This window comes from Acomys minous (genome assembly GCF_964271855.1).
Source record: "Acomys minous genome assembly, chromosome: 5".
NCBI classification, from domain to species: Eukaryota; Metazoa; Chordata; class Mammalia; order Rodentia; family Muridae; genus Acomys; species Acomys minous.
The window spans coordinates 113,886,866-113,904,983 of record NC_140494.1 but is presented as its reverse complement, the minus strand read 5'-3'; the positions used below and the strand labels follow the sequence as shown (position 1 = coordinate 113,904,983).

Below are 18,118 nucleotides of genomic sequence, written 5' to 3'. Positions count from 1 at the left end.
CGTTTGCCTTACAATTGTGTTGGCCTGTTTCGATAATTTATTTCACTCGTATGGGTGTTTTGCTTGCAATGTATGCACCACCCGCATTTCTGGTGCCTACAGAAGCCAGAAGAGGGCATCACTGGAGCCCTCTGGAGCGGAAGCTACAGACTGTTGTGAGCTGCCATTGTGGTGCTGGGAATCAAACTCAAGTCCTCTGGATGAGCAGCCAGGGCTCTTACCCACTGAGCCATCTCTCGAGGCACATGTTTTGTTAATTAATAACTTGTTAATTAATCTCAGTGTTCTCAGGTGGCTCTCTGCTAGTTTGAGGACAGCCTATTCTCCCTAGCACGTTTCAGGCCAGACAGCCACTTCCAAATCAGAAGAAAGAGATGTCTCTAATGGTCCAGGCAGAAGAAAAGATGGGTAAAGAAGAAATGAAATCGTGGGCTAAAAGAAACTATTGATTGCGAGTGAGTTTCAGGGTGGACAGATTGGACAATAAGAGGGTTGGTTATCATCAGGAGCCTTAAGTTGCCATTTGTTCTCCTGAGACACAGTCACTTGAGGACTCCAGAGGAAAGAAGGGAAGAGGTAGAAGCCAGCTTTAGGTGTTTGAGTTGACACAGAGGGAAGGAGGAGGAAGAGGAGGAGCTCCGCTTCACAGTTGTGTGAATGGATCAAAATGTCACCGAATGCTACAAAACAAGAACCAGCTGTTTAGTCAGTTTTAGGCTGATGCATCTGATAGTGGTTTTGTCTCAGTGAAGGTTCATCCGGAGTCTAGTATTAACAATGGGTCTCCCCCTCCCTCCCATGCCCCCCCCAGAACCCCCTTTCTCCACAAAAGTCCACCTTGATGCTTTTCCTTAGGAGCCTGCATTTGTTTTTTGTTTTTGTTTTTGACAAGTTCTCTCACTGGTTGGACTGTGAGTTTCAGGGATCTGCCCAGTTCTAAGTCCTCTCCAGTGCTGGAATTTTTTTCCCCGTAGTTTCTATTGACTCTAAGACAGAGAGAATCTCTGTGTAGCCTTGGCTGTTCTGGACTCACTTTGTAGACCAGACTGTCCTTGAACTCACAGAGATCCACCTGCCTCTGCCCCCCATTGCCTCCCGGCTGCGCCACCATGCTCGGCTTTATCTTCAACTCTTATATGTCTGTAAATAAAGTATTACAGTTCCAGTACTAGGGAAAATTAAATATTGGCTTTAACTTGAAATGTCTATGGAATCTAGTAAACAAGCATACAGCATAAACAAACATACTTCTGGTGTGTGTGTGTGTGTGTGTGTGTGTGTGTGTGTGTGTGTGTTATATGTGACACAGAGGAGGAAGCCTTAAGGTATGTGGTAGGTAGGCAAAGTGACCTTTAAGTTACAAGAGGGTTGTCAGGCCAACAAGGGGAGGAAGGCATTCCAGAGAGCACAAAGCATAGTAAAGTCAAGAAAGCAGGTGGGGGCGGGGGACAAGGAAGGAAGAAAGAGAGAAAGAGAAAGAAAGAAACCCCCACACTGCTCTGGAGAGAGCCTTCATTCGGAGGGGCTGGAGACTAGTGGGGTGTAGAGCAGCCTGAGCTAAAACGGGAAGATTAGGCAGAAGCCAGGTAGAATGGGATTGTCAGACAAGCTGAGGAATGTGGACTTTTAACTCACAACAGGGAGCGGGCGCTACAACAGATTTTAAGCAGAATAAACTTTCTTTTAGAATAATTGTTTCTCTAGGATGGCGGAGCAGCTCAATGACAGAGTGTTTCCCTAGCTGCTGCCTGGTCCTGGGTTCGCTTCCCAGCACTTCTCAAACAAAACCAAACAGAAAACAAGATTTCTCTGCATGGATTGGAGAGCGAAGGTACTGCCCAGGGCACGTGGAGGCAACTATGGTTGTTAGGTGAGGAGTGAAGGCAGAACCGTGGGAGCGGGCTGTGGAGCTGATGAGGGGCTTGGATTGTGAACTTCAAAAAGACTCGGATGGGCGGAGGTGGGGAATGAGATTTTAGCCTGGGGGTTTATGGCGCTAGATGCCTTAGATCTTTGGGAATTAGTTGATTACTTCAGCTTTCCACGGAACAGTCAACAACTGTGCCAAATCTGCCGCCGCCGTTCTCTCCACCCTCGGCTTAACGCTCGGATGCGCTGCACAGTCACCTTCTCAAAGCAGCTCTGATTTCAGCTCAGAGGCAGCGGATAGCTTTCAGGACAGGCAGAACGAAATCTGGGCTTCTCAGTGGACTCAGCGTCTGGCAAACTGAGAGACTCAGACCCCCTGGGTGCGTTTATTTCTTGTTAACTATTGTATTCGTTCCCTAACTGGTGTACAGTATCACCCACCTAGAGCATTAAACTTAGTGCCTCTAAAACACCCCCGCCCCCAGCCATTTTACTTTCTAGCTCCCGCTAGTTTCTCCATTGTAATGCCGCAATTTCTAGTTGCCCGTAGCTGTCAAAATCGGATCTAGGGTCTAGTCTATGTCCTTAAAAAGGGCTCCTTCTAGCCCGTTAGTGAAATATTGTTTTTCATCTTTTGTGGCCTCATCGATTTTTTTTTTTTTTAGATTTTTATCTGTCGTAACACTTTTGGTGCTTGGTCTTAAAAATTTCCCTGTAAATCCTTGCTCCATGCCGCGCAGTTTCTTCTCTACAACCTGTGCTAAAAATTTGCAATGAATTGACCCGGAGCAGGGATCTAATTTCAATTTAGCAGACAGTCTGGAAAAGCAGGCAATTCTGCGCCTTCATGACATCATTCACGGGGGAAAATATCTAGACAGAGGAATCACCAGTCTCTAGGGGGATGGGAGAGAAAAAGTGTGAGCAAAACAATTTGCTGTCGGGGGAGTACAGCTTTCCCCAAAGGCTGTTAGATGCTGGGTACTTTAAAACAGACAGAAAGGCTGCAAGATCATGGGATTTCCCAGTGATGGTAGTGTCCTTCCCCTAAGGTCAGCGGTGCTGACCATCACGCACTGTCCTCGAGGGAGAAGCTTTAAACGCGCAGCTAAACAGGACGGCCCTCTTGGCCCCGCCCCCGGAGGTCTGGGCCCCAGGATCAGAGGGAACTCCCGCACGTCTGCGCGCGCAACCAGCACAGAGGGTCCACGCGACGCGGCGCGCGCCGTTGCCTCGGAGACGGCGGCGCGCGCGCGTCTCCGGGAGCGCGGGGCTGGGAGCTAGGGAGCGTTCTTTTCCCTCCGCGTCGCGTCCCCGCGCCGGGCGTGCGCCAGCCTCTCCCTCGCGCGCGGCGTGACGGCCCGCACGCGCCCCGGTTGCGCGCACCCCGGCGTCGCCCCCGCCTCGCACGCGCCCCGGCTCTGCGCCCGCACTGTGCGCCGGTGCGGCAGGCCGTGGGAGCATCCGGGCATTTCCGCAGCCGAGCGGCGGTCGGGCGGCGGCGGCAGCGGCGGCGGCAGCGGCAGCAGCGGCGGCGGCCGGAGCCTCTCATGGCCGGGCGGCGGCCGGCAGGAGACAAGCGAGCGGGGCGCTGAGTCCGGAGGACGCACGGGAAGCGGCTGCGACAGGGCGCGGGGCTTGTCCTTCTCTGGCGCAGAGCTCGGTCCAGCTGGAATCCGGAGATGCATCTGCATCAGGTCCTCACCGGGGCTGTCAACCCTGGAGACAACTGCTATTCCGTGGGCAGCGTCGGGGACCTCCCCTTCACGGTGAGCAGCAGAGCTGGGGCCTCCCGTAGGGCCGCGAGCGACGGGCCCACCCACGCCCCCCTCGGCTCTGGGCTTGGGCGGCGGCGGGGGGCGGAGGGAGGCGAGAGGGGGAGCAGGATGATGGAGGAATCGCCGCCCTCGTCTGCCCGGTGAACGAGCCGGCGGCGGAGCTGGAAGGTGGAAGGTTAGGGCAGCCCCGGGGTCTGCGGTGCTGGGAGCTGGTTGCAGCAGCCAAAGCCTGGGGCGGTTTCCACCTGCTCCTGGCTAGTAGTTTTTTACCCTCTTGGTCTCCCGGCTTGGAGGCGCTGCTGCTCCCTGGCTTCCTGACCAGCCTGCGGCTTTAAATGAGCCCTCTGTATCTCCCAAGGCAGAATCTTAGCACAAGGGAGTAGAAAAATTTGCTATATCCCTGAAAGAGTTAGAATGGAAGTCACCTTTTCTCAAGTGGCCTTTTTTTCTCTCTGTTGTTTGTTTTTTGTTTTCCCTGAAGCAATGTGTGCATTTTATGACTTTCCTTGCGTACTTTCCTTGGGTGATAAAGATGTATGTAAACATAACGCTTTGGAAACTAGTACTTGCTTCTCAACAAGATAGGATTCATCAGTCCCTTTTTTGAGAATAGGCTGTTAAAATCAAACTCTCCTAGAGATTGTTTTATAAGACTCACATGGATTAATAAGAGGTTTTTTTTTAATATACACGGTCCTTCTTAGAAGGAATTATGTTAGTGAGATCACTATTTAGTACATATTGATAACCATATGCTTAATAAAATTGGATATTGCTTAGTAATATGCTTTTTGGACAACGGTAACCATTTGATGTCTACTTTATAGCAGCGTGTTTTTAAAACTGCAGAAAAAAATTACAGCAAAACTGCAGAATCATTATGTAGCAGTGCGTTCTGGAACGCTTTATCTGTTTTTAGTGTTTTGTCATTCATTAAAAATAACCCAACAAGGTCGCTTCTGGGCCTTATTATTTTTTAAATGGAGACAGATCAGCTTTGTCCTAGTTTTGAAAGAATCCTTTAAAAACAGGGCTATTTGACATATTGTTCTGTCGCTATCAGTGGTTTGGTGGTGCTGGGTTTGGTGCACACGTGACTTAGAACATCAGTATAGGGCCCTGTGAGATGGCTCGCTTGCTACCAACCTGGGTTTAGCCCCCCTTGTGGCTCACATGGTGGAAGGAGAGAACAGACTCACAGCAGGTTGCCCTCTGACCTCCATATGCTTACCCACAACAAAAATTCTTAAAAAAAAAACCCAATAATATTTGCATAGACTGGAGCTTGCTTGTTAAGTGCAGAGACTGGAGGAGAGAGAGAGAGAGAGAGAGAGAGAGAGAGGGAGAGAGAGAGAACACACACCTTTGTGTCTTTCAGTGTGCAGAGGAGGAGGAAAATCCCCTTGGATCAGAAGTGTGTGTGTCCTTCAATAAATCTGGACTTTGCTAATGATATTTCCTCTCTATGGGGTGATGGTAGTTTTACTGTGTCTATCCAGAGTGAAGCCTTAGCTGGGTGGTAGAGGTATGAGACCATGCCCCAAACAAAACAAAATAAAAGTAGTGTTCCTGCTACCTCTCAGCAGAGCTGGTTTAGAGTTAAACTCGGCTCTGCCTGGAAAGGCCAGCGTGAGCGCTATCAGTGCTCTGCAGGTGTGCTTATGCCCAGGCCGGCTATGGCTGCAGTTCCCACAATCTAACGGATTGTGTAATGCTGGTCAGACTTGCCCCTCTGAATGTCTGGAGTCACCTTTTTGTCAGAGAACCATGTGTTAATACGAAAGATTCCAAATGGGCTTGCTTTTACTCACCCCGGCGTTTCAGCTCTTCCCATGGCTGCTAGGGTAATTATTTTGAGTACCATTTCATCGCGCACGCCCCTCTTCTTTGAGGATGTGCTCCTAGAAGCCACATTAAGGAAACGTTGCCGCACGTCCACTGGCCCCTCTGTGGCATAGTGATCTTACCGTAGCCTATCTTTAAGTTATGTGTCTGTGTGTGTGTTAGCGGGTGGGCCTGTGCAGGTGAGTACAGCTGCCTTTAGAGGCTAGAGGTGTCCGATCCCTCGAAGTTATAGGGAGCTGTGGGCCACCTGGCATGAGGGTTGATAACAGGATTCAAGCCCTCTGCTCTTGACCACTGTCTCTACCGCCCTGGAGACTGCGGAGTTAGGTTCACCAGGACAGCCTTGCTTATTATCTACTCAGCTACCATTGGAAAATCTGTTTGGTTTAGAATGGTTGCCTGTGCTGATTTGTTATTTTGACCCTCTGGCAAGCGCAAATACAGATCTGTTTGCACACATTTCATTTTGATATCTTAATTATGAGTGTGGTGCTCACTTATCTTGCTGTGAACTAGAAATGATCTTTTGAACATTATGATAACATGTTTGCTTAAAGATACAATAATAAGTTGTTTTCAAGCAACTAACAAATACCTTAAAAACAGCAGATAGAGTAAAAAGATTACAGAAAATGAAGTCTCTTTACATAGAGCATGTCAGCTGACTTTATAATAGTTTGATTAAAAAAAGCCTTCAGTTCTGCATCAGGTGACTAAAGTTCTAGGCATGGCTGGAATGAGTCTTGTGACTTCATTTGATGGCTTTTCTCAGATGATTCCTTCTTAACAGAGAGCCTACTCTGTACGGGTTGTGTGTGTGTGTGTGTGTGTGTGTGTGTGTGTGTGTGTGTGTGTGTGTTTGTGTGTGTGGTTGGTATAGAAGGAGAGCCTGTTTTGCAGCTGGCTAGTGGCTCTTAGTTGATATGTTGCCTAATATCTTCAGGACTTTTTCAAAATACTTGGAATCTGTAAACTGAAAAAAAAAATTTGAAGAGTAGAACTGTTACAAGAAGCTTTTCAATGCTTATGACATTGTAGTAATGGAAAAATAACGTGCTGTGGATCTCACTGCATGTAGTGGGGGCTTGGTTGGCTTGGATGTGAGAGGTTGCTTGGTGATGTCATGATGTCCCGGCTTATGCTGTGTGGATACTGGCCCGGTTTGTAGTGGGTGTTCCAGTGATGCATGTCATTTCATAGGTGATGTGTGAGCTGTGGCAGTTTTATTTGTGTTCTGTCAGTAGACAGCAGCTTTTTTTTTCTTTCATCATTCAATTGTGACTTTGTAAATATATATATATTTTTTCGAGACAAGGTTTCTCTGTGTTAGCCTTGTTTGTTCTGTACTCGCTTTGTAGACCAGGCTAACCTTGAACTCACAGAGGTCCACTTGGCCTCTGCCTCCTCCTCCCAAGTGCTGGGATTAAAGGCATGCCCCACTACACTGGGCTATAAACATCGTATTTTAAATGACATTTTTTGTATGTGTCATTCTTAAAGCATCACCTTTTTATCAGTCTTCTTTTTCTTTTTTCTCAGACAGGATTTCTCTTGTAGTCCTGGCTGTCCTGGACTCACTTTGTAGACCACGCTGACCTTGAACTGAGCAATCCACCTGCCTCTGCCTCCTGAGTGCTGGGACTACAGGCATGTGCCACTGCACCCAGCTTTTCTTTTTGTTTTTGTTTTTTGAGACAGGGTTTCTCTGTGTAGTCTTGGCTGTCTTGGACTCACTTTGTAGACCAGGCTGGCCTCGAACTCACAGAGATCCGTCTGCCTCTGCCTCCCGAGTGCTGGGATTTCAGGGATGAGCCACTGTCCTGGCTTACCAGTTTTTTGTTTTTTGTTTTTGTATTTTTGAAACAGGGTCTCTCTGTGTAGCCTTGGCTGTTCTGGACTCACTTTGTAGACCAGGCTGGCCTCAAACTCACAGCGATCTGCCTGCCTCTGCTGGGATTAAGGTGTGTGTCACCACACCTTGCATACCGGGTGCTGCAATTTAAGGAGTGTATCACAACACTGGACCCTGTGTAGATCTCACTTAGCTTTTCTGCTGATGGTGGGAAGATTAGCAGCTTCCCAGGAACTCCGGTGTGGTCCTGATGCCTTCTTCCACAGTGGGGGCTTGGTGACTAAGTACTTGTGTGATCTTGATAAAAAAATCACCTAGTCATTTTTATGTTTTTCATCTGTAAACAGAAGAAGTTTTTAAATTAGATGCTCTCTCTGTGTTTAGTAAATTTCTTTAGAAATTCCTGGGGGCCAGAGTTAAAAATGGAACAGTACTATAAAATGGTTGTAGTGAAGTTCTGGGTCTTAGTTGACTGTTGCCCAACGCATGAGGCACCATAGTCTGCTGTTCTAAAGTTTTGCGCTTCGTTAAAAGCCTGTTCAGAGAACTAATGTCACAGCTGACAAGGAGCTCCCTCCCGTTCCTTTAAAAATGTTAACTAATTAATTTATTAATGTGTATGTGTGCCCACATGTAGGTATGTGGGCATGCATATGGAGGTCAAAGGACAATTTGTAGGTTCCTTTCTGCCATGTGGGTCCCAGGGATTGAACTCAGGTCATCGGACCTGGTGGTACAGGCCTTTACCTGCTGAACCATTTCACCTCCCCACCTCCCCCCTCCTCTTTCTCTTCCTCCTCTTCCTCCTCCTCTCCCCTTCTCCTCATCCTCCTCTTCTCCTATTCCTCTTCCTCCTCTCTTCTTTGTTTTTCTTTTGCTTCTTGGTCCTGTTCCTCCTCCTTCCTCTTCCCTGCTGTGTTGCTCAGGCTGCTCTCCAGTCGGCAGTTTTCCCACTTCAGCCTCCCAAATCCTGGGGTTACAGCTGTGGTCCACAAGTCATTCTTGGGAAAATTTAGAGCAGTGCTTCTCAACCTCTGGGTCGAAACCTTTTGGGGGTTAATGACCCTTATCAGGTGTCACATATCAGACATTTTATATATCAGATATTTATATTACAATTCATAGTAGCAAAATTACAGTTAGGAAGTAGCAAGGAAAATATTTTTGTGGCCGGGGCCACCACAACATGAGGAGCTGTGCTAAAGGGTCTCAGATTAGGAAGGTTGAGAAGCACTGTGGTAGAACAAACCAGAGCCTTGATATGTAATCATCAAAAGGAGCCCGGAATGCTGGTTAACAGCCCGGGACACAGAGGGAGAACAAGGAATGTTTGGTCAGTTGAAGTTCTCCAGGTGATAAAGCAACACATTATGTGTCTATTTTAACCTGTCTGTCTGGTTTTTCGAGATAGAGTTTCTTTATGTAGCCTTGGCTGTCCTGGACCCTCTTTATGGACCGGGCTGGCCTTGAACTCACAGAGATATACTTGCCTCTGCTTCCCTGAGTGCTGGGATTACAGCTGCGTGCCACCGTGCCTGACTTTATTTGTCCATTTTTAATTAAAATATTATTTTATGTGTGTGAATGTTTGCTTGCATGTATGTATATTCACTACATGCATGCTTAGTACCCAAGGAGGTTAGCAAGGGTGCTGGATCCCTTGGATCTGATGAGTTAGGATCACTCAGTTCATCTCTAACTCATTTATGTGAGCATCCACCTGGATACTAGGAATGGAATGTGGATCACTCAGTTCATCTCTAACTCATCCATGTGAGCATCCACATGGGTACTAGGGAATGGAATCTGGGTCTTCTGGAAGAGTGGTCAGTTCCTTTAATGGCTGAGTCATCTCCATAGCCCTATGTCTAGCTAAGTTTTTTTTTTTTTTTTTTTTTGTTTAACGCAAGTTTCTAAGGTAGATATTTTAGTATAACTTTTAGGGTTTTCAATTTTAGAGTTTGTGGAATTCATTTGCATTAGAGTTTTGATCTGGAAGGCTTTAATTTGTACTTTGAATTTATAAACTTGCTACCAAGGAACAAATATAACTTGTACAGGTTGTAATGGCCTTTTTAAAAAACATTGTTTTAGAGATAGCTCATGGTAATCCTAGGAGTTTGATGTATGAGTACATGTAAGACCAGTTTCCTGCCCTTCTGATCCCTTTCTTATATGACTGCTTAGGTTTCCTTAATGTCCCTAATCCTACACATCTGACAGTTAACCTTCTCCTGACAGGGAAGTTAGTGGTAGAAAGGGGTTTTCTGAATACAATCTGATACTCATTGAATATGCTAATTTGTGAGGTGACTTAAAGGACAAATGATATCTTAGATGAGGAGGAGCAGGAGCAGGAGGAGAAACAGCAGCAGCAGCAGCTCTTCCTCTTCCTGCTGCTGCTCCTTCTGTTCCTCCTTCCTTTTTCTTATACAAATAGATGCATTCTTTTCTTGTCCTCTAGACATTGATTCTTCCCAGATATAATAATAATAATTAATTATACTAATTCATAGTGATGCTTTTCTCCTATGACTTTAGGAAAACCCCAGGAAATATGAGGTATTTAGCAAGTGGGTGGCGCTTGCACAGGTACACACAGTGCCCTACCCCTAAACAAGATGAAAACAACAAAACCAAAACCAAAAGAAACCAACACATGAAAAGTTTGGTTTATGCTCAATTATAGATATATATAGCTTATATAATAGCTGTTATTCAAGAATAAAATAATTACTGGTTCTGGTGGTACAGAGCTATAATTTAGGATAAGAGACTCTTGGGAGGCTGAGGCAGGAGGACCACAGGGTTAAGGGCAACTTGGGCTGCAGAGTGAGTTCAGGGCTGGCCTGGGGAACTTAGCGAGCCTCTGTCTGTAAAGAAGGCTGGCAGCTGGGCTCATTCTTATGGCTAATCAAGTGCATTACCATGTGCAGTTTTTTCAGAATATATCTTTTATAAGTGTGTAACAAAATGGTATGCACATGCATGTAAGTATGTACCTAAGGATGTGTTTTAATTAGGATCCCAGCTAAAACGGTTTGCTTCATAGAACATCATTTTTATTTGGAAGACTACTTGATAAACCAAAGCTATTCAGAATTAGATATTTAGCAATCATTTTCTCAAAAATGAATGAAGCTAAGATGCTCCTTCAGAGATGTAACATTATTTGCGAGCAGTGATAACAATCAAGCTACAGTTATAAATTTGGAAAACTGGACTTGGATATTGAGTTTTATTGTTTCCCAATATAAAGACGTTCCTTTTGAGATCAATGACGCTATAAAAGTGTACAGCTGTTTTGGCTGCCTGAAACTTGCAATGATCTTCTCATCTCTGCTTCCCTCATAATAGAATTACAGATGTGTGTCTCTATGCCTGGGCTATAAAGCACAATATTTTGATATTATGTATTAAAATAGATTAATATTTAGAAGTTCTTCACAAGCTGACATAGTAACATAAACATCACAAATGGGCAACAGCTATACAAGGTTCAAAACAGATACATGGATTCCAGCAGCAGAAAACAGGAGAAGGCAGTTACCGTAGATAACCTTTTGTGTGACGAGCTCTATGAATCTGTGTACTGGAATAGTCTTTTTTTAAAATTTCTTTTTGAGGCGGGGTTTCTCTGTGTAGCCTTGGCTGACCCAGACTCGCTTTGTAGACCAGGCTGGCCTCAAACTCACAACAATCCACCTGCCTCTGCCTCTTGAGTGCTGGGATTAAAGGAGTGTACCACCATGCCTGGCTGGAATAGTCTTATTATTGATAAATTTAGTCTGGTGCCCAGGGTCCTGAATACTTACTCTGTCTAGATTGTTGGAACAATGTGATTTATAATTTATACACTTCTGTTTCCCTTCTGGGATGCTTCAGGTATTGTGACTATTTGTACATGGGCACAGTGTTGGTATAACAGCCCGTAAGTGCACTTTCCTTGGCAAAAACACCTCACATATGTTGTGGAGGAAGACGTGTGCTGTGTGTAACTCTGATGAGGAGACCCTTGGAGGCCCACATTCTTCTCCAGGTTCTGCCTGTGTATTTTCCTGTTGTTGATACAGTATTTCTTTATTTTAACAAACCATAACCATAAGTATAACTTTTGTGACCTGGAATTCCTAGTTCATCTTCATCCATGTAGGTGGTCAGTTCCAAAATGATATGAAAAACTTCCTGATGACTTTATGGTATGGTGATGTGTGCCTATAAAATTCTAACACTCGGACAAAAAGTTGACTAATGTTTTTTTTTTTTTGTTGTTCTTGTTTTCCTTTTTTTTTTTTTTTTTTTTTTGAGATGAATTTTCTCTGTGTATCCTTGGCTGTCCTGGACTCACTTTGTAGGTCAGAGCTCCACCTGCCTCTGCCTCCTGAGTTCTGGGATTACAAGTGTGTGCCACTGTGCACAGCTTGATGTTTTCTTATCTACATCTCAGTTTTGTTTGTTTGTTTTTGTTTTTTTTCCTTTTTTTTCCCTCCGAGACAGGGTTTCTCTGTGTAGCCTTGGCTGTCCTAGACTCGCTTTGAAGACTAGGCTGGCCTCGAACTCACAGTGATCCACCTGCCTCTGTCTCCTGAGTGCTGGGATTAAAGGTGTGTGCCACCACGCCTGGCAACATCTCAGTTTTAAGATACTACCATTTATCAATTGGGCATGGTACCATGCACACACGATCCCTGCACGGGGGAGGCAGAGGTCAGCTTGTCTACAGGATGAACGGCCAGCCAGAGTATTCAGGGCTACCGAGTTGGCTCCATGGGCACTTGCTGCCAAGCCCAGCTACCTGAGTTTCCTTCCCAGGACCCTTATGGTGAAAAGAGAGAACTGAAACCCACACGTTGCTATCTTATCTTTATAAAGGTAGTATCATACACACACTAAAAGATAAGTACATAAAATAAAAAGATACAAAAACCATTAGAAAAGTCTGTTAAAATATTTACCTATTTCCACCCAGAATCTGTGATACCAGTTAAATCATTGCAAATAGAATGTGAAAGCAGACATGGGAACTCCGCTGTTTCTTCATGTCTGCTGTTGCTTTCTGTTAGGCATGTGCGGGCTTATTTGGGGAGTGCCTCAGATCACTATGAAGGAAGGAGTTGCCAGGGAGATGGCTGTAATGCAAATGGAGATGAAGACTGTACGTCCACTCTCATTAGACTGTGCTAGTCCAGCTGAGGTCTTTGAGAACTGAGACTCCGAAGCCTTGGAGACCAATGCCCTCCTTTCTGTTTACTCATCACAGGCCCTCTGCATTGACAGTGCATTCTGGCCCTTGAGTTCTTCAGAAGTTGAGAACCACTCACCAGAGGGAGCTTTAAGTTGAACCCCTGGTGGAAGAGGTCAGTATGCTGCTGACTAAAAACCTCTCCTACTCGCTCCCCTGGGGATGCCCACTTTGTTTGTGCTTCATAGCCCAGGCTGGCCTTGACTTGCTCTGTTACTCAGGCCTGTATCAGTGGTGATCCTCCTGCCTTAGCGTCTCTAGTGTTGGCGTACATGTATCTTTTTTTTTGACCCTGGCTGGCCCGGAATTCACTGTGTAACCAGGTTGGCCAGAACCTAAGGTAGGCCTCCCATTTCTGTCTCCTGAGTGCTGGGATTACAGGCATGCACCAGCAGCCCTAATCTCCTTAGCTACATAGTTTACTCTCGAGGGATCATGGGGGATTGTGGTAGGAACTGTATCATTACTCCACTTTCTGTTTTTCCAGGCTGGTATCCGAATGCATTCCCTGCTACAATTCCACGTTTTCTTTAAAGCTCTGTTCTGAATATCTTTAATCTTTCTTTTAGCTTTTGTTTTTCTTAGGACAAGACATATAAGTAAAAACAAAAAGCCTAGGAGAGCAAACTTGAGGCCAAAAGATGGCGCCTGCTTTTTTTTTTTTTGTGCTGGCCTGTCCCTGGGGCTGATATTTTGCTAATTTCATTTTTCTTAACTAGTACTTTGAGTAGCTTATTCTTAGAGCTGACATGCAAAGTAGTTATTTACATTTTGTTTTCTACTGTCCCACTTTCTAGTGAGAGTGCAGACAAGCTGGAGACAGCTGGTTTTGTAATGCTTGATTAGAACAAATTAATTAATTATTACATATTTGCTTTTCAAAGTCTCATGTTTCCTTCAGCTAATACTAGCATCAGTAAACATGTTTTCTTTGTACAGAAGAATTCTTAGTTTGGGCTGTGTGTGTGTTTGTTTAACTTTTTTTTTTTAAATTTAGTTTAGCCCAGGCTAATGGAAAGACCGTCTTAGCCTTCCACTGCTGAGATTATAGATTTGTACCACGATACTTGGCTTACCTGCTTAACTCAATATTTAGAAATTTGTTAGAGCTCCATCTGTTTCATTGTTAATATGAAATTGGCTAGTTTTTGACTAATGTTAAAAATTATAAAGCTAAAAATATTTTAAAAATTATTTATGAAAGAAAGCATTTCTTTTGAGGGGAAGTCCTGTGATGGAACCCAGTTCGTAGGAAACATGTGCTCTGTCACTTAAACCCAAGAGGGTTTTTTTTTTTTATTGCTACTTAATAAAATACATCTTCTTTAAAATGTCCTACCCATCTTTTTCTGGAAGTAGGTTTTATCTTTATAGATCTCAAGTTTTGCTGTTCTGCTGTTTTCAAGTATTCTGTTATTTTGTGTTCCTCATATATTTTTTTTAAGGAAGGGTTCCTTTGGTTGCCACACAAACAGCTACGATGAAATAATTTGCCACACCGCTTTCCTCATTTTTGACTTAAGATAATTTTTTCCTAATATATAAGTTGTTTTGCCCAGTTAGCATTCTTGAATGGACTTTCAGCCATTGGAGCAATTCCTATACACATTAGAACTAAAGTATGTTTGTAGGCATGTGGAAAGAACTTTTAGGTTTTTGGAGACAGGATCTTGCTATGTAGCTCTGGCTGGCCTAGGATTTTTGGTGTGTAGTCAAAACTGCTCTTGAACGCACAGAGATTTGCCTGCTGCTGCTGCTGCTGCTGCTTCTCCTTCTCCTCCGTCTCCTCCTCTTCCTCCTCCTTCTTCTTCTTCTTCTTCTTTTTTTTCCGAGACAGAGTCTTGGCTGTCCTGGGCTAGCCTTGTAGATCAGGCTGGCCTCGAACTCACAGCGATCTGCCTGCCTCTGCCTCTCAAGTGCCCGGCTGCTTCTGCTTCTTGAGTGCTGGGATTAAAGTCATGTGCCATAATGCCTGGTTACTATTCTCGTGTGTATGCGTGTATGTGTGTGTTTAATGGATGTGTGTGTGCTTGTGAGTACAGGTGCTCAATAGCCTAGAAATCCTGGACTGCTGGAGCTGGAAGTACAGTTAGTTGTGAGTTCCTGTGGATGCTGCCTAGTTATGGACAGGAAAAAGGTGGTTCTGAGCTGCTGCATCTTCTTAACCCCTAGATCCTTCAGCCTCCTTAATGCAGAGGGCATATGCCACATGACAGCCACAGCCACTTAGAATCTTATTAATGTTTGCAGCAGCAAAAGATAGGAAACCTAGAACAGTTATCACAGAACTACAAAATGGGGTAGTATGCGTTTAGTAAGAATAAGGTTGACCAAGGGAGAGGCTGGTAGACACACTAATGTGGAAGGGGGCCGTTCAGGAGGCCTCGGTCCTGTGTAAAGAACCACAGGCACTGAGGCGTGCTCAGGGGGACACATGGTCTCCCCAGGGAGGAGCACACCAATTGGCTGTGCAGTGCCATCAAGTGGTCAACCCTTAAAACATAGGTAACATTATATGGACTGAACTTGTTATACCTACATACTTAGAAAGATTTATTTACACACTTAGAAAGATATTTATATACTTAGAAATATATGCACATGCACACATATATCTATATATCAATAATTAAGGGAATAAAAGCCCATGAATTTGAATGAGAGCGAGGGAGGGCACATGGGAGGAGTGAGGAAAGGTAAGAGGAAAATGATGTAATTATATTATAATCTTAAAAATTATAAATGAGGGTGGAGAGATGGCTCAGCGGGTTAAGAGCACCACCTTCTCTTCCCGAGGTCCTGAGTTCAATTCCCAGCAACCACATGGTGGCTCACAACCATCTATAATGTGATCTGATGTCCTCTTATGGCATGTAGGCACACATGCAGATAAAGTAATGATGCACATAAATAAATAAATCTTAAAAAATTATAAATGAAAGGTAATTCTTTCAGAGATAGTATGGAAAATTCTTCAAGATGTGTTAAATGAAAAGAAGTTTTAGAATTGTGTACAGTACAGTCCTATTTTTTTTCTAAGACAGGGTTTCTCTGTGTATCCTTGGCTGTCCTGGACTTGCACTGTAGACCAGACTGGCCTCGAACTCACAGCGATCCACCTGCCTCTGCCTCCCGAGTGCTGGGATTAGAGGCGTGTGCCACCATGCCCGGGGCACTCAGCAAATTAGATGACTGAAATGAAGAGAGGGACAGGATGTTTTCTTTGTGACGTCAGTTCTCCCTTTCCTTTCCTTCCTTCAAACCTGCCTGTGTGCCCTTCCTTGCTCTTGTTCTGATTCATAGCCTGCTTTTTTCAATAATTGTTATTGCATGCATATATGTATATCTCTAAATACAACATGCTCAGTCTGTATAATGTTAGTTGCATGTATAGGATTTCAGGGCTGACCACTTGGATGACAGTTGGTGTGTTCTTCCTACAAAGACCCACAGGCAGCTAAGCAATGCTAAGAGTGCAAGGAGGGCATTTTCCTCTCAGCATTTCTTACTCGCCTGCAGTTCTTGGCATAGGGTTGAGGCCTTAGGGACTTTCTTCTCTGCTCTTTGGTGTTGTCCTTGTTCGGCTTATGTTTGGGTAGTCATGTTGGCGAGACTTCATGGATGCAGCTTCTGACATGACTAGGAGGGATACAGTCTCACAGCAAGCTCCCTGATCCTTTGTCTCTTATGTCTCTTTGCCCCCTCTTCTGCAATGCTCCCTGGACCTTAGATTCTGGAGTTGTTTTGTAGATGTTTTAATCGGGACTGGGACTCACAACTCTGCATTTTGATTGGGTATTATTTTCTTTATTTTCTTCATCTGTTGCGAAGAGGAATTTCCTTGAGGGGTGTATACTTAAACTGTGGGTACAGGACAAATATTTATAAAGTGTACTTAGGGAGTCTACTGGCTTAGTAAAGTAATGGTTGAAGGTTCTCCAAGAGCCATGACCTCACTAGCCTTGGTTTCCAGTACCAGGCACTGTTTCCTTCTTGTTGAGCCGGTCTTGAGTCCAGTTGGAGAGCTGTTGTTACTGCCAAGGTGGATGAGCCACTGCTGCACCCTCAGGGTTATGATGCCATGCTGGTCATTGTTTTGGGTTAGAGGTATTTATAGCTGGGTAGGACTGTTGGTTTCTTTCCTGCTTTGGAAGCTTGCATAGTGTGTTTGGTACCATGAAAGCTAGTCCTCAGGGAGGGCACATTCAGACTTGTTCCAGCTCAGGGTCTCCGGATCCTGGTTCTGAAGCACATGGTGTCCTTAGCTGTAGGGACTTAGCTTCCACCTTTCGGGGGGATCAAGGGGGATAACAATAGGCTGTGTGTTTTGAGTGTCTCTTGGATAGTCCTGACCAGCAACTCAAAGCGGCCTTGTCATGCCCGGTATTTATGTTTTTGGTAGATGGTCATTAGTTTTAGGAAGGAGCATTGTCAGTCTAGATGAGAAAAGCTCATTTTATTTTATTTTAATTTTTGACACAGGGTTTCTCCATGTTAGCCTTAGTTGTCCTGGGCTTGCTTTGTAGACCAGGCTGGCCTTGCACTCACAGCAGTCCACCTGCCTCTGCCTCTCAAGTGCTGGGATTTAAGGTGTGTGCCATCATGCCTGGTTAAAGGCTCATTTTAATTCTGTGTATTGATACACATAAGTTTATTATGGGTTTGTTTTTATGTATGTAGTTAAAAAATATGATTCCTTATGACTTTTTCAGGCACCCTTATTGTTATTTTATCTTCCTTCCTTCTGTATTTAATTTCCTACCTCTTTTTTTTCTTGGTGGAGGTAGAGTCTTTCTGTATCACCCAGGCTGGTGGGTTGTAAGTCCTTTCCTTTCTCAGCTCTAATAGGCTGGGACTATAGGAGTGTGGCGCTGCATATGGACTATAGGAGTGTGACACTGCATATGGACTATAGGAGTGTGGCGCTGCATATGGACTATAGGAGTGTGGCGCTGCATATGGACTATAGGAGCGTGACGCTGCATATGGACTATAGGAGTGTGACACTGCATATGGACTATAGGAGTGTGGCGCTGCATATGGACTATAGGAGTGTGGCGCTGCATATGGACTATAGGAGTGTGACACTGCATATGGACTATAGGAGTGTGACAGGGCATATGGACTATAGGAGTGTGGCGCTGCATATGGACTATGGGAGTGTGGCGCTGCATATGGACTATAGGAGTGTGGCGCTGCATATGGACTATGGGAGTGTGGCGCTGCATATGGACTATGGGAGTGTGGCGCTGCATATGGACTATGGGAGTGTGACGCTGCATATGGACTATGGGAGTGTGGCGCTGCATATGGACTATGGGAGTGTGACGCTGCATATGGACTATAGGAGTGTGACACTGCATATGGACTATGGGAGTGTGGCGCTGCATATGGACTATGGGAGTGTGGCGCTGCATATGGACTATGGGAGTGTGACGCTGCATATGGACTATAGGAGTGTGACACTGCATATGGACTATGGGAGTGTGACGCTGCATATGGACTATGGGAGTGTGGCGCTGCATATGGACT

At 45.0% G+C, this 18,118-nt stretch overlaps 1 protein-coding gene across 6 annotated transcripts in view; it reads left to right on the top strand.

Moving 5' to 3' along the window:
- The first annotated feature begins 1,635 nt into the window (after positions 1 to 1,635).
- Positions 1,636 to 18,118, top strand: part of DMXL2 (Dmx like 2) — a 132,179-nt gene continuing 115,696 nt past the window's right edge. For 4 of the 6 annotated variants that reach the window (XM_084784307.1, XM_084784305.1, XM_084784306.1 and 1 more), the window contains exon 1: positions 3,442 to 3,638. In XM_084784307.1, the coding sequence (XP_084640433.1) occupies positions 3,552 to 3,638 (87 nt within the window). In that variant the 5' untranslated portion in view covers positions 3,442 to 3,551. Of the gene's footprint in view, positions 1,832 to 3,429; positions 3,639 to 18,118 lie in introns of those variants that run through there. The other 2 variants (XM_084784308.1, XR_014779681.1) reach the window with 2 other exon arrangements.